Below are 27,487 nucleotides of genomic sequence, written 5' to 3'. Positions count from 1 at the left end.
TTAAACAGGTAACATACAGATTTAAAAGCTGCAAGAGCTGATCTTACCCTAGATTTTATTAATAAAAAGTTTCCCAATGTAACAATTTGTTCACTGTCTTCCTTCAGGAAGCATATGGACAGGGTGAGATAATCACATCTTCAGAGTCACAACTCTTATTTACTTTCTTTACAGAGATCAATTTTCTGCAAAGCAGCAAGGCTTTATTCAAGTAATTTCTGTTTTTTCTGTTTCCCCAGTTATCAAGTGCGGCTGTTTGAGATAAAATGTGGCAAAGCAACAAGATTCCAAGGCAGGTTTTTCCTGGGAGCTTTCAGGGTTTCACCATGAACTGAAGTTTCACAGCCATCACTAAAGTACCAAGAGATGCAGGTAACAAGCTGGATTGAGTCTGTAGCTGCTAGTCAGTAAAGAGTTTCAGCAAAATGAACATTAAGGAAATGTTAAGTACAAAAGAACCAGAGCACTGCTGTCAATTTCAGTGATAGTGAAAATGTGTTCTCAGTTCACTTTAAGTCAACAAAATACCCATTAAATACTTTTTTTTTCACTCCTTAGTCATCAGTGTGCTAAGAATCAGCAGTGCTTATTGAACTCTGATAGTGTGAAGCTCCCTCCTGAGATCTGATGCAGATGGCCTGGAATGGGGCCTTGGAATTGATTCTTAATAAGCATTTCATAAACTGGATGGTCCTGGACTGAGAAACATTGATAACCTTCAAACATGACAAACACTGGTTATTGTTTGTGAATTTGTGGTGAAGTTTTAAGCTAAATAAAACATTAAAACAATCAGAACACAAATAGCATATTAAATATGCATATCAGCAATTATATAATTGCATTTTTCTTTTAAAAGTGCCATAATAAATAATGACTTACATTAAAAAGTTAAAATAAATTTTGTTTTAATTCAAGGCACCTGGAAAATACTTGCTGGTGTGAGAAGTGAATTATTTGTTAGACAAAATAGTACAGAAATGGAAGAATTCTGGCAGTGATTTTTTTTTTTCAACAGAGCAAACACTTTTGTTCAAAAATAAGTCACTAAGAATTAATGATTTTGAGAAAAACAAGATTCAAAGAATAAAGAGATATCCCATAGCCTATGAACTACTTTGCCAAATGATTTTTAATTAACAGGTAAAAAGAAAAGAGGTTCTGCTTGTGCTCTCTGACAACAGCCTTCTGCAACTGCTTTAGGAAGGATGAAGCCATTCTCCTTGGATTGGAGCCTGATCAGAGATTCCTTTATTGTTCAGGCACATGTGACCATGGACTTTGTCACACTGGCAGCCTTTCACTGCAAGAGGATTTCCTCAGTTTCATAGTCTACAACTGAAAACATTCTTCTGAAGGGTTTTATTGTTTTTTTTTTTTTTTTTTTCATGGAATATGAATAAATTCTGTAAGATGATGTTTCTGGAACCTGAGTTTCAAAACGTTAACTCTACAAAGGAGAATGTGAGAAGCACTGTCTATGCTGCAGGGTGAGGTGGAGAGTCACTGTGAGCACACTGTCTTTCAGCATTCTAGGATAAATGCCGGTGTGAAAAGCCACGTGAGTCGCGCGCACAGTACCACTCAGGCAGTGCCATCATGTAGAGGTTCTTCGTAAGAGTCTTTCTACAGACTCTAGGTTGTTAGCCCCAGCTGCAAATGACATTTGAGAGAAAACTTACGAAGGTTTAGAACAATTCAATAATAATTCTTACAAAACAGTACTGTTCTGGATCTTATGGCAAACAAGGGACCATCACTTCAGATAAAATATTTTGAAGCCAGCAAGTCTATACCAGCTGTGAAGACAAAAATGAAACCTGCACTTTAAATGTCATTCCCAGGTGGCTTCTCTAAGACACTGTATAAAGACAAAGACGAGCAAATCTTCCTGGTTAAGTTCACCAACAGGCTGCCTCACAGCATGCTGATTTCTGGATTTAAAGGAGAGATCCTAAGTATTTACTTTAAAATTTAAAATCTCTTAGAACTGCTTCTGTGCCAGCCTCCTTGACTGAGAGTTTGCAAGTTGTCACAGACCTTGGGTTACACAGAGTGATACAAACCAGGATGTAGAGGTGGTTTTGTGAATTTAGAGCATCTTCAGAGCATGCAACTGGAGCCGAATAACATATTGGACAAAATGGGAGAAATTCCTTAAATTGAAAGCATAAAAATTATCTTTGAAATACTGATCTGACATGGTTGGAATGAAGCTATTCAAGACTATGGGCCCCATGAAATGAAGACATTACCAGGCAAATACCCATTAAAGTCACTGCCACTGGAATTATTTTACCTTAATTATTTTTAAGACAAAAAGCAGTTTAGTTTTCTACCAAAATTTCACTTTAAAAGTGAAATACAGAATTGATAATCAGAGGGGAAAAACATTCACTAACTGTTCTGAAGCCTTGTAACTCCAGTTGAAGCTCTCAGACAAAGTATTGATCCCACTGCCCAGATTCTCCAGAGCCCCTCACTCATTCGTGAGGCTCCTGTCGCTGTAATACAGGTGCCTCTCCTGGGTGCTCTCCTTCTGCCTTCTCCCAGGGAAAACCAGAGTGGCTGGCAGAGGGAACCTGGGACAGTCACCTTTGACAGTGGCCAGCTCCTTGTCCTTAGATGCTCAGTTCCAAGGGGAATCAGGGAGGCAAGGAGAGGGGCTAATGCAAATCCTCAGGCCACAAAGAGTAGTGGAATCAGAATTGGAAGGTTATGATTGTTTTTTAATTTTAAAGTATTAAAATAAAGGTTTGTTTGTTTGCTTGTAGCTTGTAGGTCCCCCCCGCCCCCCAATTTGGGATGCTTCTGAAAAAAAAAAGTGATCCCAGAGAGAACTCTGTTAGGACTGAAGACTGCAGAACCCTCTCTTAAGATTAGCAAAGTTTCACTTCTAAACATTGTTTTGGCTACAAAACACAAATGATGGGATGCTCCTGTTAGACCTCATATTCTGGAAGAGTAAAGGTATGTTTATGTGACAAAGAAGCCCCCAATACAAGAGACCTAGAGGATAGATCCAGGGGTACCCCTATTTCTTTACCCCTTGACTTGTCAACATTCTGTTCAGTGGCTGCATCCTGCCTACCTGAAACTCACTAAGATTTAAACACATGTATGTACTATGAACAAACTTACATGTGGCTGTCTTTAAGGTTTATTTTTACTGAAAAACCAATGTTTGAAACAGTTGTTTTATACAAAATTTAATAACTTAAGACTAAGAAGCAATTTAAATACTAAATTCCCTCAAAAAGACAACGTTTTGTACATACATACATGACGTACATATATGGAAATGATGGTCAAAAGAATTTTTTGGCAGCTGCTTCTTGCTGTGTCCTAAAAAATAAAACACCAGAAAAGAAAAACTGACTGATACTCTATATACTTAACTTTGGAAAGAAATAAGGTTGCTTAAAGTAAAATATCAATGCTTTTTGAAGTAGAAAATATAGTGAGATAAATTCTAAACATGCACCCTCTTGTGAGACAGCCTAGCAATCAAGTTTGCTCTGCATTTAGTTATATAATTTAGTGAAGTTAACTTAAGGTCGGGTCAGATTTTATCAAGAACTTACCTGTACATGATATAGCCAATGAACAACACTGTCTGTACCACTACAAATATGACAAAGTGGATCGTGGATAAACATGATGGAAATGGTGGTAGTTCTGGGCATTTTGGTTTTTCATTGGATGGCTACAAGGAAAATAATTTGTATTACAATTAGTCAAATTAATGGTCTAAAATGACAGAAATGTGCAATTTATAAAACTCACGATCTGCTACATAAACAAGTGTTTTAATTTGCACATTCCCCTAAATATCTTCTTCATTTAATGTCTCCTTTTCTTTTTTTGTCTTTTTTGAGACCGGGTCTCTTGTAGCCCCAGCTGTCCTGGAACTCATTATGTAGACCACGCTGGCCTCGAACTCACAAAGATCCACCTGCCTCTGCCTCCCAAGTGCTGGCATTAAAGGCGTGCGTTACCACGCCTGGCTCCTTTCCTTTTTAAACTTTATTATTATTATTTTTTTTAGTGGAGGCAGTTAATATGGGAAGGGTTCTAACTTGGGGCTATTCAGCCCTGGTCTTAGTGCTGTCTGGCTCCCAATTTCATTACAAATGATGATGGTAGTGCCCTTGAAGTTTCTGAAGACTGGGGCCACCACCCCATCACTGTCCTCAACACTACCCGTTCATAATTGCTGTACTGGTGTAATTACTAAAGGCGCAGACTTCACTATCAAAACTATTCTAGTTCATACAATAAATTACATGATTACCCTACCAACAAACAACTTGACAAATACAATGCTTCCGCCCCCAGGTCTTCATTCTTTGCAATCTCAGGGGCATTAAACCTGACTGTGGTGTTCTGAAAACTATCTCCATAAAATAGGCTAAAAAAATTTTAGGGAGCTAATTAAATATCAGGAATAAAGATTTTATCAAGATGCCCAGATTAGTTGCTTTCAATATGGTTGCATCAACCAGGCAGTTTTCAGCACACAGGTAGCACACACAGCACCACAATGTCCATTACAACACAGGGGAGAATATCTTCACATGGAACTGAGACTGTTTTGGATGAGAAGCCATGGGCAATAATAATACAACTTAGGGAAATTTGAAAAAAAAAAATAGCCAAGGCATATAAGAAAAGCAGTGTCAAATATAATGGAAACAAGATTAGAAGTTGAAGACAAGTTTTTTAACCCTCTAGTACTGATTCCCTTGAGAAAGTTGTTATGATTGTCCTTATTACTAATGTTAATCTAACAAATTTCCTAAAGAATATTAAATGTTTTAAAAAAGGCTTTAAGCTGGGCATGGTGGCACATGCATTTAGTCTCAACACTTGAGAGGCAGAGGCAGGTGGAGCTCTGTGAGATCAGGGCCAACCTGGTCTACAAAATGAGTTCCAGGCCAGCTGGGGCTACAGAGGGACCCCAGGTAAAAAAAAATCCAAAACCGTAAATGAACAAGTAAAAAAATTTAAAAACAAGCCCCATATAAAACGTAAAGGGCTGAGGCCTCTGCTTCCTGTAAGTCTGATCAAGAAATGTGGACCAACCATGCTTCACATATGTCTTGCACAAGGCAACTAACTGGCAGAGTGAAACAATCCAATCTGATCTGATTTACTCTCATCTACTCTATAAAACTCAGCTGATGGTAAATAAAGTTAACCAAATAGCAAGAAGGGTCAGAACCCAAGGATCAGAACCTTGGGTTAATATATGCCAAAGCCCACAGTTTAGAGAAGCTATTAAATTGGAATTCAATTATTTCCATTATCTGGCAATATATTTCCTACACATTAAACCTAACTACTATAGAAATACTCTTCTACCTTAAACAACTAGGAAACCCAAATACAAAGGCTTCAGAACATATGGAACAATTCTACCTTGAAATTAGAAATGAGCATCAGCACTAATTTGAGACCTGATAATTACACAAGGAAAAAGAGTTACCATGTTGCGCTGCACCAAGCTATCTATGTCCCTCTTTACTACGTGCAGGTGCTCCTTGATGTCCATGAAGTGCTGAGTTGTCTCATAGACTCCTGCAGAGCCAGGGTGTTGTATGCCACTGACCATTCTGACAGTTTCACTCATGGAGTTCCTGAAATAGAAAATCCCTTCAAAAATCTTAAGGATTTTTTTTTTCCAGTCATAAATTTCAAATGGTTGCACCTAAGTTCAGCATACCATTTAAAAAAAAAAAAAAGGCCAAACAAAATTAAAAAAACCCCAAAGAAACCAGATGATGGGTGTGGTATCTTATACCAGTAATCTCTGTACTTAGGAGGCTAAGGCCAGAGGACAGAGTTCAAACCCAGTTTGGGCTACAAAGCGAGACTTTGTCTGAAATGAAGCAGATGGGAGACAAGGGGAGGGGACGGGAAGGTAAAGAACTACGTATTTCAAAGAAAGAAAGTGGACTTGATGCAAGCCTATACTGCTAGTTTCTTGGGAGGCACAGGCAGGAGGATCATAAGCTCCAGGCCTACTTGGGACACAAAGTGAATTCAAAGCCAACCTGGGCAATTTTGTGAGATGGTAGCTCAAAATAAGGTAAAAAGGGCTGGGAATATAGCTCAGCAGTAGGGAGGTACCTAGCACACAAAAGGCTCTACATTCAATTCCTATCATCACTTATAAAAAGAAAAAGGTTTTCAAAATTTGAAAACATTTTATAAAACGGCCACTTACCATTCTATCATTGCATTTTACTAGTGAAGAATAGTACTAAATAATCTGTGTTCAAACCAATACTGCAACTGAAGACTACAACATAATTGATGCTTAATGAAGTTGTAAGGAAAACCAGAGAGAAATGTATTAGTTCAAAAGCCTGCATTATACACAAGTGCACGTATTTAGCTGAAGGCTATATAACAAAAAACAATGCCAGGCAGGAGAAACCTCCCTTCAAGTTGTTGTTCAGGGTAGTCCAAGAGACTCTCAAAATAACACAGGCTATTGCCACAGCCTTTGATTTCCTCCCAGAACTTGAAGGTAAGACCCTATTGCTGAAGACAGGACATATTTCAGAACTAGGACTTGGAACAATCGAACTGAAACTGACCTGGAAGCCTCCCCCTTGAAGACTAGCTTTTGTAGTATCAAAGATTACTATGCAAGCTGCCAAGGGAAAAAGCAAATCAATGGTCCTCCTCAGCTGTAAAGACCAATAAACACAATAATGACTGGCCCAGCAAATTATCTTCATTGGTGTAGTTGTGGCACTTTTATTTGGGGAATAATCAACACCTATCTAATTAGGACTTAAAGCCCACTCAATGGGAGGGAACTCGTGTGGTACTGTAAACAGTCAAATACACATGGCTGGAGAGGTTATAAATCCTAGAGAAAATCCTATATCTGTCACATACCTAGACCAATGTAATTTCTTACTGTATGCTAAATATGTAGATTTATATTTATAGGCAAGGGTACTTCTCACCACTCATCAAAAAAGCTTCTTTTTCAACAGATGGAAACTATTACAGAGTTCCACAACTGGTCAAACATAGAGAATAAGTGTCTGTGAGATGACCAGCCCTAAGTGACACATTAACAGTGATCCTCTACACTTAAGGTTCATGGACTATAGCAGAACAGGTGGCAGAAAGATTATTAATGAATCTCTCAACTCTCACCAGTGAAGCTTCCTCATGTAACAGATGGTAATTAACTCGGAAAGCCACAACTGTTCAAAGTGCAGAAAATAAAGAGACTGTGGAATGTCTGACCTGGGTAAGACATCTATATTAAATGTCTGCCACCCAGGGCCAAGGGACCATCACAGAAGAGGGGGCAGGAAGACTGTAAGAGCCAGGGATGGTAGATGATCACAAGGAAACAGAGATTTCCAAGTGGCTGAAAAGTTGCTCATGTGAACTTATAGCAATGGTGACAGCATGCACAAGACCCATGCAAGCTCAAGCCAGACAAAAACACAGCATAGAAGTGGGGAAATGGGAAAGAAGCCCCAATCAATGGCTACTGGGAGAGGAGAGTTGGTTTTCTTTAAGCGAGTGACACTAGATAGGTTGACCAGGCTCCAATGGATGGACTCACATTGAGGGATATTTGGGGATACAAACTTGGCTCAATAAGCCTTAACACATGTGACAGAATGCATGAAATCTGGTAGGGGGAGGGGCTGTGAGGAGGTACAGACAGGGGAGGGGTCTAAGTATGATCAAAATGTATTATATGAGATTCACAAAAATCCAATTATATATATTTATATATATCCATATATACCAAGTTTGATGTTTGTCAAGAAGAGAAGTTTCTTATCGTTTAGGAAGAGGTGTGCATGTGTGGTCTGAAGTAGACAGAAGCGTGTGGTTCAGAGTGGTTGGTGTGTGCAAGGACATAAGCTATGGGGCAAAATGTATTTAGAAGAGTGAGGTATATGCATACCCCAAAGTAGAGTCCCAGGTTATTAAACCATTTTCTGTTTGTGTGCCTCAAATTCCAAGAGACATTTCTCCCTAATTCATTAGGAGCTAAAGGCAGAAGGCTAGACTTCCTGGAACTGTTTAATAGTGAGTAGGGTGCAGAGCTGAACAGGACAGAAGCATTCCCTTCAGTTCTTTACCTAAAGCAGTTCCAGCTCCTGGGGGCCTGATGGAAGGTGTCCAAAGTTCTTGGTCTGTTTTTCTGTCAACTCCCTTTTCTCCCTAAAGCTACAGGCCCTTTTCCCATATTCATGTTTTTATTTTTTTATTCTGTTTTAAGACCCAATGAGTTTAATGATGGCTATCCTTTTGATGATAAGTCTGGAAATCCCCATTGGAGCCTAGAGGCCTCACCAGTGGTTTCTCAACAGATAGCTATGAGTCTTGTCTCCATTTCCCGGGAATCTATCAGTGGTCTCAAGTTGAATAATGGTTTTCAGGGTACTTGAACCACTCAACAATTCAGTTGGCTGTTGGCAGGCCCATTTTGGGGCAAGCTAGGTGTAAGCAAGCACAGTTGTACCGTGTTCATAATTGTAATGGCTGGATTATGCTTAGTGTATGTGATTCTATAGTTCTTCTGACTCTCACATTCTTTCTAGGCCCTCTTTCAGAATGTTTTCTGTGTCTTATAAGGAGTGGTATAAATGTCTTATTTATGGTTGAGCACTAAACTTTCCCTTTTTTTTTCACAACACTGAGCAGTCATGTGACTCTCCAGTTACCCGCTTCCACTGCAAAGAGAGGCTTCTTTAAGAGCATCATTTGTCTACGGGCATAAACGAAAATAACTAGAAGATAGTTTAATGCTGTGTCAGTTTAACAAAACAGTATTAGTAGGTTCTTCCCTAGGGCCTATTACTTCCGATCCATTGGCTTCTGATCAGTCTTTACAGTACCAGGAATGCATTCCCTTCTGTGTAGCATGATTCATGTCAAACCAGCTGGTTACCACCACCATGTCTATGCCACTATTACAGTTTGGTTCATCTTGCCAGGCAGGCTGGTACTGTAGTTAGTCAAGTTTAGATCTTTAGTGCCTCTTTCTCCTCCAACAGTCTGCATGCTCTTTCTGGCACCATAAAGGCTAACTGCCATGGAAGAAACTTTCTTCTCAGTTCAAGCTTGGTTTCTTTATCTTGTAATCCAGGTGTCTGGTGTCTTTAAAAATAGTTCTACTGGGGAATCAATGGAAAAAACGTGTACCGGGCAGTGGAAGTGACTCTGGGATGTTCCTAGGCAACAGATATAAACCTGGTTTTGGGTTTTGGGCTTCATGACTTCTAGATGCAGTCGTGTAAGGGATTGCCCTTAAATTATTTATTCATGCAAGACCAAGGTTGCAACTCGGTGCATTACTACTGGAATCATGACCCCAAATGATTGTCAAAGATTAATAAAGATAGGTGAATAGTAATTAGTAATTCAGCAGATACCTCTCTCTACTCATTTTACCATACACTTGAAGCTCCTGACATTTTTCTCTATTCTTCCAAATAGCCCACTGTAACACATGACATAACGTGAGAATTTGCCTAAGAATCTGAACACAGTTTTATAATGTACCTCATTTTTCTGTGGTTAATACATGGCAATGTTGGCTTAAGTCTTTCTGATGTAAAGGTATCCATAGCAATATATAAACAGTACCTGCTTAACCACAGCAATGATCAACAGCTACTTCACATACCAGATTGTTATGAGAAAGCAACCAAGTATATTTACGCATCTCCTTGTATTAATACTCGTACTATTTCAACATGACAATAATTTGCTTATTAGAGGATGCTATGATTATACGTTAAGTATATTTCTATTTAATCTGGATCTCATTAATGCCAACATTTAAAAACTACAGACCACTTTGTGTTTATGCACCTCAAAACTACAAAGCTATGTAGGCCAGAAAAAAAATCCCACCATAGATGTGGGGAAGTGGGTAAGAAACACTAACCCTACCTGAGAACTACTGGAAACCAGTGGCTGCTGGGAAGGAGAATCAGTCTTTTAAGGAATCAGGCTCTAGTGGATGGATTCATACCAAAGAACACTTAAGGATACAAATTTGCCTCTCTTTCTCTGTGTGTGTGTGTGTGTGTGTGTGTGTGGAGAGAGAGAGAGAGAGAGAGAGAGAGAGAGAGAGAGAGAGAGAGAGAGAGAGAACATGAAATTGGGAAGTAGGCAGTAAGGGAGGTGAGGATAGGGAAGGGGATCTAAATACAATCAATATATTTTGTATGAAATTCACAAATATTCAATGAAAAAAGAAAAAAATGGTCTTTGAGAATTAAAAAAAAAAAGGAATTTTGCCACCTGTTCAGTGTGGTGTAGTGTGATGCTAATCTTGGCTGTCAACTTGACACACCTAGGAAGAGGGAATCTCAATTGAGGAATTCAGGAATTCCCTCCATCAGAGTGGCCTGTGGGCCTGGTTGGGGGGGTATTTTCTTGATTGCTGAATGATTTTTGGAGGGCCCAGATGACTGTGAGTGGCCCCATCCCTAGACTAGTGAGCCTGGGCTGCATAAGAAAGACAGTTAAGCAAGCCTGGGGAAGCAAGTCAGTAAGCAGTGTTCCTGTGGTCTCTGCTTCAGTTCCTGCCCTGACTTGCCTCAGTCATGAACTATATCTGGAAATGTGATACAAAATGAGCCCTTTCCTCCCTAAGTTGTTTTTGGTCAGAGTGGTGTTATCATAGCAACAGAAAAATTAGCTAAGACACATGTTAATGGATTACTCAGCAGGCCTGGGCTATCGAAACCCTCTGCACTCCACAAGTTTTCAGGACTGGCCCCTGAGATGATGACCCATCTCTTAGGAGATGACCTTGAGAAGGACTAGAAACTGAGTACTGAAGGTTAGCCACATGGGTCCTCCCCACCTGTGTGACTGAACTCTAATAAAAATTCTAGACACCAAGGTTTGGGTGGGCTTCTCTGTCTGACAGCACTTTACATGTGTTGTCATATTTGTTGTTCAGAGACTTACAAATGATCCTTGACTTACTACTTTCAAATCATGGTAAATTCCAACAAATTGTTAAGTTCAACCATCCTATGTTGGGGGTTGTCTGTACTGTGAGACCACTGGGAGCCTGTGTTTGGGTTCTCTATGACTCTATCCTATGTACAACCCCTCCCTGCTAATTTTATTTTGTATTCTTCTCTTTTTCTTGTAAGAAACCATGACCATAAGCACAGCAGCATTTATTTCTCTGAATACCTGTATATCATAGAATCAAAGTGGTCTTGGGAATGACAAGTAAGTTGTAAGTGTATCTCTTACTCCCTGTGCTTTTCAGAGGCCTCACAGACAAACTTAGGCTTCAACTGGAAGCCAACCAAAGAAGAACCATCTGCTCCAGGTCTGAAAAAAGCAGGTTGTTTTGTATCCTGAGGAATGTGTCTCCAATTTGGTATCTTTTTGAAGGATAATTCTGATGCTATAAAACATTGTCTTACACACTGATTTTAGGATACACTCTCCATGCAAGATGTGATTTCACTGTTCAAGTGTAAAATAAAGAGCTCTACCACTGAACAGGCCCTTCGGATATGTGTCTAAAAGCATGACAGTAAGAAATAACAAATGCTTTCATAATGAAAGAAATATAAGAGATCTACTTATTAATAAAGGGATGAATATGAATTTCAATATTCCTGAAAAGCAAATCAAGTTATTTTCATCTAGTAGTAGTATTTTAAAAGTTCTATTGACAGCAAACAGTTCATATGACTAACATTAACATAGGCGTTATCATCAAGCCTGTGATTTTTGTGACTCTTTGCTGATTATCTTTCTGACTTTATCTCCTACTGTTCTCTTTCATCTGTCCTTGCACTTGCCATTCCCTGAAAATAACCTTTATGTGTATGCTTCTGTCATTGTGATGCTCTTTTAAGACATGTACTTTCCCTCCTGTGCATCCTTCCTTAATATCTTCCTTCCCTGGAATCTTTTCCTACCAAACCCTCCTGCTCCAAGATTTTGACTCTGAATTGGCACACAAGGATTAACCCGGGTTCCAAGAGAACAGAATTGATGTTTCTGACTTTCTATCAATGACTTCAATAATTATGGCTCAATTTGGATTGATCAAAAGAAAGTTATTTAACTTACTTCCTTTGTGCAAAATTTAGTATAAAAAGAGCTAGAGTAACAGAAACAACAGCTACGTTACATGGACTGTTAAACAGAAAGAATTATATTTGACTTCTATAAGCAATGAGCACTTTAACTTCAAATATCTTGTGCTGTCTCAATCCATGCCGTATAATGATTAAAATTTCTTTTAATGGCATGTGTGTCTAAACTTTCTTATTAAATGTCCATTAAGGATTACATTTTAATACACCTAGAACACTTACAAGACTAACCCAGATAGTATAACTTCCTCATAAATGTGCATTTAACAACATTTGCCTCTCAGCAGCATGAACCTGCTTATGCAGAAATGGTTTTTTAATACACAAAGATTAGATCCCTTAATATATTCCTATTCAATCATTCATTTGCCTGTGATTCTGCTAACATTCATTTGGTACATGTTACCAGCCAGGCAATGTTTAGGGAAATAAACTATATGAGAACAAGATCCCTCCTGCCTTGCTGAGAACAATAGCCTGGCAGGAGAGCAATGTCTTAGAAGCACAACTAGAATCTGCAGAGAAAGGCACACTGTGCTCGGCTGGTCACCAAGTGCTGAGTTCAGGGAGGAAATCTGTGAAGGCGGAATTATCTTTAGTTAAGGGAGCAGGTCAAATGAGAGGAGGGCTGGACAGTACCCTAGGAACAAGCACCTAAGAGATGATGGAAGGAAAAGCAACAAGCGAAGAAAACTGAATGGAAGTAGAGGGACCACAGAACAGGAGTTAACGGTAGGCTAGATTAAGTTCTATAGCAAGAGGGGTTGAAAAGCATGCTTTTAAAGATTTGCTAAAATTTTTCCATGACTTCCTAAGAATATGAAAATCATAAAGACATAGACTACCCTTCCAAGAAAAGGCATGTTATTTCCTCTCCACATTTTTTCTGAAGCTTAGATCTGAGGGGGGAAAAAAAAAGCTCTAAAAGACGAATTTAGAATATTGGGCTCAATTTTTGCATTAATTTGTCACACAGATGACATGTGTTCGCCACTGCTAAGCCAGAGTGTGTGTGTGAGGATTGCTAAGTATCAGCAGGAAGTGCTTTCATGGACAATACAGCCTAAGGCCTAGGTTTCCTAACCACCATCTGCATCTTAGGTTGTGCTATTACCTCTACGAAGTGAAATAGGCAAAACACAACAGTACTTAGAATATGGTCCCCTTATGCAAGAAAGAAGGTAGAAAAAACACACTTGTGCAGAAATACAGTAAGCAAAACCATATAACGGAACTACTTGCCAATGAGGGCAGTAGAAAGGGTTGAAGAGAAACGGAGAGGCTGAGAGCGTAGCTCCATGGTACAGTGCTGGCCTAGCAAGCCCTAGCTTCAATGCTCTATCCCTAGGCCAATGGAGGTGGGGCAGAAATGAGGTAGGCCAGAAAGGAGTATTATTCCTAAGAATGTGTGTGTGTGTGTGTGTGTGTGTGTGTGACACACACACACTGAAATATGTACCCTTCCCCCAGGAATGGGTCTACACAGGGTATCTGTTTAGTTGATCATATAGTATGAATATTAATTTCCTGGTTCTCACAATTATACTGTGGTTATGTAAGATGTCAACAGTAGGAAAGGATGGGTGAAAGGTATATGGAAATTTAACATACTGTTTTTATAGCTTTCTAAAGTGTAAAATTAGGTTAACATAAAAGAATAAAATAAATAAAATACTGTGTTACACAATCCAGTCTATTTCTAAAAGAAATCTATTCATTTAAACTATCTGAATAGGTTAGCTATTCACTTGCAATCATGAATTAACAATAAAGATGTTTCTTAAATGCTAAGAAGAAAAATTGAAAAAATACAAGCTTTCAGTTGTAAGCTGAGTGCCTTCCATCTGTCTGTCTTGTTTAACCTAGTCCTGCCTCATTTCCGACTGCTCACCCTGACACTCTCATTTGTCAAGGGCTGTACTAGGAGGGAATGCTAAAGCAGCAGCTTAGGAAACGTGCCATGCTGGGCTTGTCTTCTGTGCACCAGACACTGAGATGGTAACCACCTGTGTAAGTGAACCATCTCATTAGAAATTCATCATCCGACATTCCAATGACACAGTAGCTCCTCTCTACTCAACTCTGTCCCGTTTAGGGTTGAAGATGGGAATGAAAAAGACATCATCATAGACATTCCCTATACAAGTCATGACGTCAAAAAGTTCCTGCAGCAAGTCTGCTTGTTGTCCAGTTCTGCTCGGTCAATGTCCCTGTGCCCCCAGGATGTCTCATGGAGTTGATAGATAGCACGCCACATTCTTTTTATATTTTCTAAATAAAAGCCATATCTGGTTTCAAGTAACTACAACAAACCTCTTTGTTTTTAAAGATACTCACGTTTTTTTTCGGTTTAAAGTGATTTTTAAAGTTTAGATGTTAACAAACTCCTGCATACATATCCTCTGTTCCTAAACTGAACCAGGATGTGCTGCTTACCCTTGTGAAGCACATGGTAGAGGGCAGAGCATGTGCAGTTTCTTAGGACAATGTATCACAGAGCAGTGAGACACGACTTTGATATACTTACTTCATTTCATTGACTTGTCTCAGAATCTCATGCTGGGTTTTCACAACAGTATCCAGTTCCTGTTGAGAGATCTGTAGGAAAACAGGAAGAGTGGCCAACTCAGTACTCTGCCTGTGCACAGAGCACAGCAGCTTTTCCTTTCAAATCCTCACAGCTGAAGCTAAGGTGCACTTGAGTGTTTGAAAGCTCACCTGCCCAGGCTGCCCTGGGCTCCCTGCTCCTCTCTTGGAGATCTCCTCTGTCAGGGAAGAGACATATCTCCTCTGTTCCTCAAGGATCATATCCAACTGTCGATTCAGCTGCTTGATTTCAAGATGAATACGATTCTGTCCTTCAAAGACTTGTCTTAGTTCCCGATCGCCTATGCTCTCAAATATATCATCCGCTGAAAAGTAATCACAAATTACAATTATTACAACCCCCTACACGTATGTGGCTTTGAAATACTGTAACTGGTCAAAGTGTCAACATATACCAGAATTAGAGCATTTCCAACACACTGGTATAATCTTTCAAATAGCAAATTTGCAGATAACTAATTCAATCACCACTAAATTAGTTTGTTTTCATAAATGAGGTCTGAAAGTTTCATTTAAAATAGTTTTCTCATTCACATATACCATGTGATTTTTATCAGGGAGAACAAATTTGAGGTAACAGAAATCTAAACAGTGAGGGGCTTTGTGGACAGGTTTAGGGCATCAGGGAACTTTGGGGGTAAAAAAAATTCTGTGCACTGACTGAAGTGATGGTTAGATGGGTGCCTACAACTGTCAAAATCCAACAAACTATGGTCTTCAAATATCTACTATAGGCTGCTTAATCATAAGATGTATAAAACAAATTCAAGACAAGAAACACATATATTTATTTTGTTTTCACTTTCACAATCTTCTAAATCATACTACTGATCACTGTGAGAACTGTACAATGCTAGACACAGGCTTATCAAGTACAACCTCAATTAAGCTGATGGGAACCTAGATAAGAAAACCAACAGATACCATGAAGTCAGTCTGTTTGGCCTTAATATGTTGCACCCCTTTTACTATTTTTTTTTTAAGAAAAAAAGACAGGGTCTCATACTTGGGAGGCAGAGGCAGGTGGATCTCTGTGAGTTCAAGGCCAGCCTGGTCTACATAGTGAGGTCAGCTGGGGCTATAAGGAGATCCTGTCTCATCTTTTTTTTTTTTTTTTTTTTTTAAAAAAAAAAAAAAAAAAAAAAAAAAAAAAAAAAAGACAGGGTCTCACTGTATAGGCCTGGCTGGCCTGGAACTTACTATGTAGACCAGCTTGTCTCTGCCTCCTTAGTGCTGGGATTAAAGGTGAGTGCCACCATGTCCGCCCTAATAAGTTGCATTCTAGATGCTGTAGCACACAAGCATTACCTCTATGTAAAGAAGGCAGATGGTTGGAGAGGCCATGGCCGAAAGGGGGACGCATACTATAGTTGTTTCCCTAATGGACATGTTGCTGAACTTCGATTTATGTTTATTCCCCATACTGAGGCTCAGCCTGGGGCAGAGAAGCCTCTGTCTGTAAAGGGTCAAAAGTTAGTAGAGAGACTTATATCTGGTCAAAGTGCTGAGACTAAGTGACTGTTGAGCGCTCAGCCCTAAATGAGGCATCTCTACCACTCCTGCCCCCTCCTGCAAACCCAGGGAACACATGGAAGACGGAGGCAGAAAGAACGTAAGGGCTGGAGGATGAGAAGGAGTGCTGTGGAAGGCTGCTACCCAGAGCCGACACGGCCATCGTGGATACACAATGGATACCTGTACAAGCCTGGGACTTGCAACCTTCATCATGAGTAAGGAGGTTCCCATGAGCTGCCCCCTTCCTGAGGAGCTACCAACTATTAACAGTGTCTGTGGAATGGAGTGGGTGTCACTGTCTTCAACAGTTGGAAAGGAGGAGTTCAGAGAGAAAGGAAAATAACACAGGGTAATTAATGGGGGTGAGTTTAATCACAAAATTTTGTATATATGTATGAAACTGAAAAAAATTTTAATAAAGGCAATTGTGTGGTACTAAAAGGAGACAGAAACCTGGGAAAATTTCATTTGGCACTCACTCACTGAATGGACAGGACAGCACTATTTTTTGTTTTAGAAAATATAGCAGTGAACGCAACAACCAACCAACATAACCCCATGCTCCCCAATGCCCACTCCTGGGGCTCACTGCTCACCTGCACAGCCATGTGCTCTTCAGTCAACCTAAGGCCCTGAAGGACTCAAGACCTGCTTTTACACGGTTTCCAGCAATTTCCTGGAATGTGCTGGGTCAGAGAGCAGGGATGAGATGGGCAAGACAGACCCAGTGTCCACCACGAAGCCACAACTGCTGTTCTAGCACTGATGTCAGCTTCACTACAACGTACCTGGCTGCCCTTGGAGGTCAGGGTGGCCCTTCTGGAATTCTTCCTTTTTTTTGTCCAGCTCTTGTTGAAAGTGTTCAAATTCCTCCTGATACTTTTCCTTTTCTTTTTCTGAAATTTCTTTATCTGGCGTAGGCTTTTCAGAGTAAGAATACGTCATGAAAAAGGGGACTTGACAAACCATCTCAGCACCTGGCCTTTTTCTCATGCTTACAACCCCATCACTGGCTGAAGATTTCTTACTTAAATCACAGCTAATATACTCTTGCTTCTATTAACACCACCAAGACTCACAGTAACTACTAGTGTTTAATGAGCACTTGCTACACACACATGCATCTCACCTAATCCCTATACTATCATGAGGTGGCCACTGGACCAAGATCTGTTTTGTCAATGAGGAACTATCAGGCTATAGAGGTTCTGGAACTTATATAAGGTCAAATGGCAGGAACAGAAACAAAACTCAAACCGGGGATTCCCAAATTCACAGCCATGGGGTAAAACCACTGAAAACTGGAAATAAATTACCTGGGGGCAAAAGTGTAAACTCACCAGCTCTTTTCCAGGCTCGGTCAATTGGAAAGTCAGGAAAGAAAGAACATCATGGTCATCTACAAATGAAAACAAAGGCCTCAAAAAGTCCCCTGATTGTTTCAGAGTTGTGAATTTATTTTCTAAGTATTTATTGCTTTAAGAAAACAATAATAAATTAGCTGTAGTTTGATAAAGGCAATGGTACTCTGTGAGTTTAGAGACAAATACTCATCTGAAAGATTTACATTAAAAGAACTCTAAATCTACTTTCTTAAAGCCTCCATCAGAGCATGTAGCAGCATTTAACATAGAGCACATGGTTAGGAAATGTCTGGTGGGGAATGAGCAAACAAAGGAGGGTCAGAAGAAGCCCAAATTCCTAATCCCAGCACCAGGGTCCTCCCTTGTTTTCCCAGTTTCCTTCATGGATAACGTAGTGTCCAATAGGACAAAATCCTGTTCATTTGTTCCCGGCACCTATGGACTCTGAATCTTTCTCATGGTGTATGCCAGTTTTAGCCTTTCATTTTTGCTTTTTTCACCTTCAGATAATTTAGATAAAATTAATAATAATTTTATCTAAAAGCACACAAAATCAAATTAATACCAAGTTGTTTCAGCTAAAGGCAGGAAGGTGCCTGGATCTCAAGATAGTGAACTACGGTGCCAATCCAGGCTGACAACATGGACAGTACAGTGCTTAATTTTGATTGTGTAGCAATCTTTCTACTTTCTGACACTCTGTTTTGTTTTGTTTCATTTTTGTTTTTTGAGACAGGGACTCCCTATAGCTCTAGCCAGCCTGGACTGGACCTCACAGAGATCCATATACCCCTGCCTCCTGAGTGCTGGGATTAAAGGCGTGAGCTACCACACCCAATCACTGTCTGCCACTCTTTAAGGAGACCTGGAACAATGCTGCACTGTAGTCTGAGTAACTTCAGGATAGAGCATATGTTGTAAAAGGACAGGAATCAGAAATTCAGACTCAGACCTTCCTGCAGCTGACTGTGTGACCTTCAGAAACTGCCTTCATTTAAGTTTTGACAAACATCTAAAAACATGGGGAAAATATGATCTTTTCCCTTTTTGCTTGGATTGTATAGAGCAATCCATATATTTGGAAGCATTTAAAATGGCCACGTGCCAGCCGGGTGTGGTGGCGCAGGCCTTTAATTCCAGCACTTGGGAGGCAGGTGGATCTCTTGTGAGTTCAAGGCCAGCCTGGTCTACATAGTGAGTTCCAGGCCAGCTGGGGCTACAGGGAAACCCTGTCTCAAAAAGACCAAAAAAAAAAGGCCATGTGCCATATAAACACAAAGCTGCACTGATGCAGAATAACTTCATATATCATGGCATGTGGAAAAATAGTAGCAATTATCTTTGCTTAAAGTTGTGTCCCCAAGTTGTGTCCTCAGGTTTCCAAATGCATTTATATATATGATGAAGCAACTTTCAAGGCGTCTAAAACACCTGAGGATTAACTTTTTATGTCCTCACCTTAAATATGTCTTTTTTACTTCAAAATATGACCTAAATTGATGCTGTCATGTACATACTTATATGCAGCTTCAATACAGCAAAGGACTAGAGCAGACCATATGGAAGTCTCCAAATAGACTGAAAAAGCTAACCAGAAACACGTCCGCGTATCCCCCAAATATACCATAACCAGTAAAAATCAATTCACGAGCTTTAAACATTAAAAAACAAGATTTACCTGCAAGACCTCCTGTTGCAGCAGAGATTCCAAAATGCCCTTGTGTGGGGATAATCATATTTTCTACTTTGGCACAAAATTCATAATCATTTTTATCTGGTGTAAAGCCATTATTGATGAGAACCTAGAAAGACATACTACAGCTATAGATTTTGACAACGGACATTATAAAATAAATTCTAGTCATCTCTTGAGAATGATAATATTCAATCTTGCCTCCTTTCATTATAAATAATAATTTTTTGTATGTGTATGTGTGTTGTGTTTGTGTTTGTGTGTGTGTGTGTGCGCGCGTGCGTGCGCATACGTAGGCCCACAGTTGACACTGAGTATCTTTCTCAGTCACTTTCCACCTTACTTATTGAGGCACGTTTCTCACTTGAACCCAGAGCTCACTGATAAGCTAGGCTGGCTAACCAGCTTGCCCCAGGGATTACAGGTGACCATCACATCTTCCTGGTTTTTATATGGGTTCTGGGGATCTGAAGTCTAGTTCTCATGCTGCACGGCAAGGGCTTTAACCACTGAGCTGTTTCCTCAGCCCTATAAAGGATAATTTTAAACCCACTGACTTGCTATCTTATATGCTAAGATATTTCACTTAAAATGTTTGTGTACATGTCAAAAGGTTAAAAAGAAAATTTTGATAGTTTTCTCTAAAATTCTTTCCATAGTGAAATAGACTTATCTCTTGAAAAGACTTAAGGAGCCATGATCACTCTCTCTGAATAGATTATATAGCAGGAATCACAATTATTCTGAACTATTCTGGGTTAGCAAATATGACAGTATTCCTCATCTCTATGTTCTATCATCACCTCAGGTCACACATTATGTGGAGTCCTGCAGATAAGATGGAACTGGGTTCAAATCGCAGTTCTGTTATGTATGAATATGAACTGTCCAAGTTACTTAAAATCTCTCATACTCAATTTTTCTGTGTTCTAAATGGAAAGGTCTATCCAACAGGACTGTTGGAAAAGCTGTGCGTAAAGTACAAAGCACAAGGAACGGTATGTTAGAGGTCTAGGAGTCTAAATCATCTCTCCTTTTACTCTTTGCACAAGTACTACTGTAAGAACTCTGGGGACCAAGTCATCTTTTAAAATTACAAATATGATCATTTCACTTCCTGCTTAAAACTCCCAACTTTCTTAGAAGTTCCTTATAGGAACTGTTACTGCCAACCTTTCAATCTCACTTCCCTCTGGATGTTTTCTATCTTCAAGCTACAGTAAACTATTTACGTCTCTCAAATATTCAGCTCCTCCCAAGGATCTGTCTGCCTTCAGTGACAGACACACACACACACACACACACACACACACACACTCTTCTTGTTCCTTTTGAAGAACTCAAAATTTTCTGATCTTCCTTACCCTCATTTCACAAGATTCCAATCTCATGATTCCTTATACCTGTGCCACAACCCTTGCCACTCAGCATGGCAATGCTACAAGTGTTCCCTTTGATAGTCTAAAAGCTGGTCAGGGAGAATGACCTTTGTCTTTGGGTGCTTAAGCCACCACTGACCTAATAAGAAACTGACTAGCAAGGCTGTGCATCAGATGCCCACATATGCCAGTGCAGCCACCACTAATATTATCACACAGCAACACACAGAGATACGTGCATAGCCACATTTAAATGAGTATAATTTCTGTCAAGAATTCAAAAAGAAAAGCCACAATAGAATATTGCTCATTTGACTACTGTCACTTACTGTCAATGTTTTCTGGTAATATGTAATCTTTGCCCGAACAGGATAGGGTTTATTACGAAAGTCCCTCTGACAACTTGCTAAAGCTTGAGTGGCACCATCACTACAGTATGACAGAAAGGAAAAGAAAGCTTTTCAATATTTAAGAGTCAAGAAGATCAATAATATCACGTTACAACACATCTTAGCATAATTCCTGTTATTTATTCAGAAGACACAAAGGAGCTTTTCCTGTTGAAACTCTGGGTGACATCAAAAGCCCAACAGCACCATGTAATGACAGCAAGGGAAGAAGCACTATTCTGTATGAGACCAGGGAAGGGGCCGAATCACTCATGGAGCTTTTTTTTTTTCATTTTACTTTTTGTCGTGTTGGAAATTGAATCTAGGTTCTCACATGTGTTAGGCAAGCATTATACCACTAAGCTATACCACCAGCCCTTCGTGGACCTTTAAAGATGTAGGTTGAGGGGCTGGAGAGGTGGCTCAGCGGTTAAGAGCATTCATTGGCTGCTACAGAGAACCCAGGTTTGAGTCCCGGTACCCACATGGCAGCTAAAAACTGTCTAATTCCAGTTTCAGGGGAATCTGACGTCTTCTTCTGACCTCTGTGGGCATGCACAACACAGATGCACTTATATACATGCAGGCAATATACTCATACACATAAAATAAAAATGATAAATAAAATATTTTTTTAAAAATATGTAGGTCCATTGACTCCATCCCAAGTCGACTGGAGCAGAATTAAAAGAAGCTGGTTGGGTACTTCTACTTTAAAGAGCTCCATGAGGAATTGTAGAGAACTGCCAGTGTGCTAAGTCATCAAGGCAGGAAAGAACAAATCCAGGCACAGGCATGAAAGCTTCTTACGCTGAGTACTCACAAATGCAGAAACTCACTGACAATTTCTAAGTAGAGATGTTATGGCTGATATAAAGCACCCTGAAGTTTAGGGAAGGCTAAATTTATTTTGGAAAGATTTCTTTTAGTAAAGATGAAAAGCTCCATTGAGCCAGTAACAGTTTATTATATAAACTTTTAAAATATTAAACAATATTTTGTTTTTAAAATATTAAACAAATATTAAAAGACACTTTATGTCTGAAATCTGAGGTTGTTCACAGAAAGAACTTTAAGACACAACCAAGTGAAGTGAAAAGTAGACGTCTTCACTAAGTTACAACATAGCATCTTAAGAAAAAGAATGATCTTATTTGGAGAGGCCTGAGATTTGAAGCGATACATTTCATGAAGTTTTCAGAGAAACTGAAACAAGAAATTATGTGAAAAGCACACTTACTTTTGATGGTCATAATTAATTTGTCCATTGTTGCCTATAACTACTACAGAAGGATTGTTTTTCTAAAAATAAAGAGAATGGATTTATTTTAATGTCTTTAACCAAGAAAAAAAATGTGCTATGAAGTCTCTTATATTGCTAAGATTCTAGGAATCAAAAATTTAAAATAACAAGGTCTTGGGTCTCAATGAGTAATTCAAAGTTCTTTCAACCGCTAACAGTAAGCTCTGAAAATCAATAAACAATGAGCTGAAGGGAAGATCATCAATCTTAAAGCTGCTGAACTACAAATTAATGTTTTCAAGAGGTAAGTACATTTAACTGTTTTTAAAAGAGATCATCAGAAAAACTGGCCTGACCAAAAAGTGATTAACACAAATGAGTATGAGGTAGCCACAGCCCAGCACTCAAATACTATCATGCAAGCAGGCTCTAGGCTCTAAATACACTGATTTCACTGCCCAGATCTAAAGACTCATGTTGACCCATCTTAATTAAGCACACACAGGGCAGGCATGTGGCTGGTGGAGTCACTGGGAAGTTTTCAGACCTAGGGCTCCACCATGATCTGAAATTAGTGTATGAAAAATCATGTCTGCACAGCTTGATAAACTCTCTTGCTACAGATACTAATTACCATGCTTAAATAGCACTTGAATTCTTTGCTACTAAATTCATGAAGATTGGCCAAGGAAGCCGTATTTCCCATAGTCTAACTCTGCTAACAGATACTAATAAATCAGGCAACAGTTCTAACAATAAATGTACCTTTCCATCATTGTCAAAAGAATCAAAAAATATTCCAACACCATTCCACATATCAGCGGATCCAAACACAGGGCCCTCCAAGCCTTGATTTTCTGTATACCAAATTGCCTGAAAATATGTAGGAGAGAACAGTTAGAGGCTGGTGGCATATGCATTTACACTCATTTTCTAAGTAAGAGAAATGATCATACTAGGCCATCAGCTCCAATTCGACCTCTTCCAGTCACTCGAAATGTCACTTCCACTTCCCAGTTCTCGAAGGCCGCTTTCGTCTTTGTCCACACTGATCCTCTTTGGCTTTTTAATGACGGTGCTATTCGAATTTGATCTGAACTTGGAATAGCATCTATGGCAGAAATCAAGGAAGAAAAGCTTCAAGTTATAATTAGGCAAAATCCAACACATCATCACTGGACTGATACATACACACACACACACACACACACACACACACACACACATATACACACACACACACAGATCACATTTTAACTTAGTAATTTGCACAAAAAAATTGCTAGGAAATAATTTCATTATTTGAAATTTTAGAGGGCTGACATCACTTGTGTCTTTTGAACAGTGAAATAACTCAGCAAAAAAAATTTTAAAGCTACACACATACACTAAAACTTCCACAGGCAGGAAAGACACTAAGACGTAAAAGGTAAACAATTTGATTTTCATAATCTTCTTTTAAAATACCTCAAAAATTTGCATAATATTAAGGCCTACAATGTATTTTACCAGTTACAAACATTAGGAAACAAGCATACTGAAAAGGACCTCTTACTAGGAATACAGAATCCTGTTCCTAGTCTCAGTTCAGCTGTGACTCTTAACAAATAATTCTCTTGGATTTGTATGTCCGTCTGTAAAATGATGGGATGGCCTGATCACTTCTCCAAGCACCCCAAAGGGTATATTTTAAATATCTTGCATAGATGTATCTACCCAGGGAGAGAACTAACTGAATTTTAATTTGATAAGCAGTTCTTCAGATTTGGCAGACTGTCAGAGAAAACAAGTGATTCTCAAAATAGTGGTCTGTACCTCCAGAATAGGTTCAAGTCCCAGCTCTGCCACTTACTGTTTGATCTTAGGCAAGTTATTTCATTTCTTTATCAAACTCATAGGTGTGCAACACATATGAAAGCATCAGCAGGCATACCACGAGACACTATTGGTTCAGTTCCAAACCAACACAATAAAGTAAGTCACACAATTGTTTTTCAGTGCATCTAAAAGTTATGCTTACATTATATTGCATATTAAATATGTAAGAACATTATACCTAAAATAACAATGTGTAGGCTTGAATTAAAATAAGGGTTTGGTATGTGGCTCAGTGGAGGAGCACGTGATAAAAGTTATCATTCACTGGCCCCGGGTTTGACCTTTAGTACTTCAAAGACATGAACCAAAACCAACAACTTCATTGCTAAAAGAGCTGAAGATCTGGAGTGGCTGGAAAAGTAGCACGGACAGACTTGATGGGCGCAGAAACCTTCAGTTTGTTAAAAAAACAAACAAACAAACAAACCCAACCAACCAACAAAAAAACCCCAAAACTAGTATCTGAAAAATACACTAAATTGAGCCATAATAAAACAAGATATGCCTGTAAATAAAGTCGGCCCTTTTACTACTGGACTAATTATTAAGGCATCTATGAGGCCTAAAATTTGAAAATTCTAACATAGCTTCTCATTTACTAACCATTCTGACATTTATCCTAGGAAATAACAGAACTATACCAATACCACTTTAGTGCACTCATTATCTGTTACCCTTAACCAAGAGTACTAGACAGAAAATCAGATGACCTAGATTCGAGTCCAATTGTCGTATATAAAAATTTCCAACAACTTTGGTTTTTCTGAACGTCAGTTGTTCCATTTATACAACAGATTAATACCTGTCTTCCTATTACAGATCAAACAGGAGAATGAGAGTGAAAGAGCTTTGAGAGCTATAAACAGTAATAAATTGTTACCATTTTTTGCCCTTAAACTTAAGGATGTGTACTGACAGCTCAAAAGGACCTAAGAGTTAACAAAGAGGAATATCAGTAACATGAAACTAATTTGGGGTTGAATATAAAGGGCTGTGTTTAAACTAAATCCTAAATTTCTCTATGTTTCAAATTATGGACTAGAGGAATAAATGTAAGGGAGAAAAATTAACAACAGCATTAATAGATCTTTAAAATTACAGTAACCACAAAGGCATGAGATTTCCATGCCACACAAACCAGTGATTCTTGAAGTCAGTGGACACAAATCACAACTAAAGTCTAGTCACATAACTTAATTCACTAAGGTACATGACCTTGTGTGTGTGTGAATTTTTAAGAGTCTATAGCCAAGACTGAACTCAAGCACAGGCAAAGATGACCTTGAACTTCTGATCTTCCCCCAACTCCCAGTGCTGTGAGCTGGGACTGTAAGTGTGCAGCACCACACTTGGTTTAATGGGGTGTTGGGGACGGAAGTCCTCAGGGTTTTGTGCATGCTGGGTAAGTATTCTAGAAACTCAGCTACAACTCTGGTCCCTTATTCTGATCTTTTTTTTTTTTTTTTTTCTTTTTTGGCAATGAACTAGATTTACTGCTTGAGGCTCTGTAAAAGAGAGTGAAGATAACTAATTTCAGTAGATGATATGAATCTGCTGGTGTGAAAGTGTGATGAAGAGACAGAGAACAGCAGGCAGGTAATGGAGAGGACAAAAGTGAAAAGGTGCAAACAAATCTATCATTGCTACTGAAAAACTCGTCATTCCCCAAACAAAAACACAGAGGATCTGAACACCTGTGCTTGGTATCGCACACATCAGCTTTGCGTATTAAGAGCAATGTTCTCTTGATAACAAGTGCCCAGCAGGCTTACAATAAAAGAGTAACAACATAATTGCACTCTGCTTCAACTACATAATGACTTGGCCATTAAGTTCAATGAAATTTACACCTGATAATTACACATTAATTTGAAGGAAATGGCCCCTTCCCAAAAGTGTTCCATTTAGCAGTTACTTTCTAGAAATGAAGTATTTTGCTTCAGCCATTGGACAATCTGAAATGATTCAGAAAAGCCTTTCTAAAAACGATTCCTTAATTACACAAAAGAATATAATTCAAATACCCAGAGTGTCTCACATCATAGAAAGGTATTTAATACTTGATTCGATGATGTCTGAATGGATGGATCTGCCTGTCACTGTACAGAGCTTATGACATGCCAAGTGCTACCACGATTCAGCAGTGACACATCAGCATAAGAAATACAGATATGTTTTTTTTCACTAATGCAGTGCTCCAACAAGTTTCTGTCATCTGTGTCAAGACTGAATAAAACTCAGAGCAGAAATTATTTCAATTTTTATAAAATGTCTTAGAAGATGGAATCCTATTCTTAGTCCCAAATTCAGAAATAACCAAAACAACAACAAAAAAACCCTCCTGTACTAAAGGCACAAATGTGGCTATAAAATTATATAAAGTGTAAAGATCAAAGACTACACACACCATGTCACTAAGAGAGGTAACTCTAGGAGTAATCCCAACATTTTAAAAAAGATATCCAAAGACCTAAAAATCACTGAAGACTGTGCCAGTTTGAAGCAGTCAGGGGGAATCAGGTACAAGCCTGACATTGCTAAAAGCAAGCAGGAGCTGAAAGGAGGTTGCTGGAGCAGGTCTCTGGTGGATATGGCCTAGGCTGGGGCAAGTGTCCCCAAGGAGACGTGGCGTCAGGATGTAATGTAACCCGACACCTAGAAGCCGGTTCGAGCGCAGGGAAGTGTAGAAAGCAACAAAACGCCTCAGATTAAAAAAAGTACCTATAAGATCAAAGAAGGGAAGATAGGAAAGAGGTGGACAGAGGGGTGAGAAGACACGGAGACATGCGGGCCAGGGGGACCTAAAGAAGGGACTGCTTGGGAGTCCTGCCCCAGCGCATATGGCGAACCCTAGGCGCGGCAGGACATGGGGGGGAAGATGGACTCGGGAGGCGGAAGGCGAGGAGGGAACCTGGCCCCCGCCCTGGCCCCGGCTTACTCCCCGCGTGGGCCCAGAAGGGCACGGTCCCGTCGCTCTGCACCAGGTGCGGCCCCTTAAAGCTGTATTTGTACTCAAATCGGCGGTGCGGCTGGTCAGCCAGGGGGCCTGCGGCGCCGGGCGTCGCGGCGTCGCCTCCCGTGCCATCGCTCCCGACGAAGCGGCTGAGAGACAGCAGCAGAGCGCAGAAAAGCGGCCTCATTCCGGCCCGGGGACCCCTTCCCCTGGACCCCGCCATCTTGGATTCTGGGACGCGAAGGCCGGCGGGAGAGGGAGGGGTGCAGGAGGCCGCGGATGGCCAACAGGGCGCTCGCTGATTGGTGGAACCCGAGAGACCCCGAGGGCCA

The 27,487-nt window shown here is 39.7% G+C and overlaps 1 protein-coding gene across 4 annotated transcripts; it reads right to left on the bottom strand.

Annotated features, from left to right (window-relative positions):
• Positions 1-394: 394 nt before the first annotated feature.
• Positions 395-27,423, bottom strand: Lman1 (lectin, mannose binding 1). Of its 4 annotated transcripts, none has more exons than XM_029566898.1 (14): positions 27,141-27,423; positions 23,281-23,435; positions 23,090-23,197; positions 22,322-22,383; positions 21,022-21,121; positions 19,299-19,422; positions 17,597-17,655; positions 17,045-17,177; positions 14,853-15,046; positions 14,662-14,732; positions 5,489-5,639; positions 3,585-3,706; positions 3,292-3,345; positions 395-2,156 (listed from the first exon to the last, which is right to left on the bottom strand). In XM_029566898.1, exons 1-13 carry the CDS (start codon positions 27,376-27,378, stop codon positions 3,309-3,311), a joined length of 1,554 nt encoding a protein of 517 aa, XP_029422758.1. In that variant the 5' UTR covers positions 27,379-27,423; the 3' UTR covers positions 395-2,156; positions 3,292-3,308. The 4 variants fall into 4 exon arrangements, with proteins under 4 accessions (XP_029422758.1, XP_008838253.1, XP_008838252.1 ...); XM_008840031.3 differs by having other exon boundaries at positions 395-1,653; positions 3,283-3,345; positions 27,141-27,422; XM_008840030.3 differs by having other exon boundaries at positions 395-1,653; positions 27,141-27,422.
• Between the last annotated feature and the right edge of the window lie 64 nt (positions 27,424-27,487).

The sequence above is a fragment of the Nannospalax galili genome, unplaced genomic scaffold, assembly GCF_000622305.1.
Source record: "Nannospalax galili isolate Female #2095 unplaced genomic scaffold, S.galili_v1.0 scaffold819, whole genome shotgun sequence".
NCBI lineage: Eukaryota > Metazoa > Chordata > Mammalia > Rodentia > Spalacidae > Nannospalax > Nannospalax galili.
This window is presented reverse-complemented; position numbering and strand designations above follow the sequence as displayed.

What these genes read in the sequence shown, in the direction of transcription:
- Lman1 (XM_029566898.1), bottom strand. Translation starts at nt 27,378, where the DNA reads ATGGCGGGGTCCAGGGGAAGGGGTCCCCGGGCCGGAATGAGGCCGCTT. An exon ending in CCGAGCCTGGAAAAGAGCTG is followed by an intron (nt 17,178 to 17,596) that starts GTGAGTTTACAC and finishes TACTCTGAAAAG; the next exon opens with CCTACGCCAGATAAAGAAAT. An exon ending in AGACAAGTCAATGAAATGAA is followed by an intron (nt 5,640 to 14,661) that starts GTAAGTATATCA and finishes TTTCTATTTCAG; the next exon opens with GAACTCCATGAGTGAAACTG.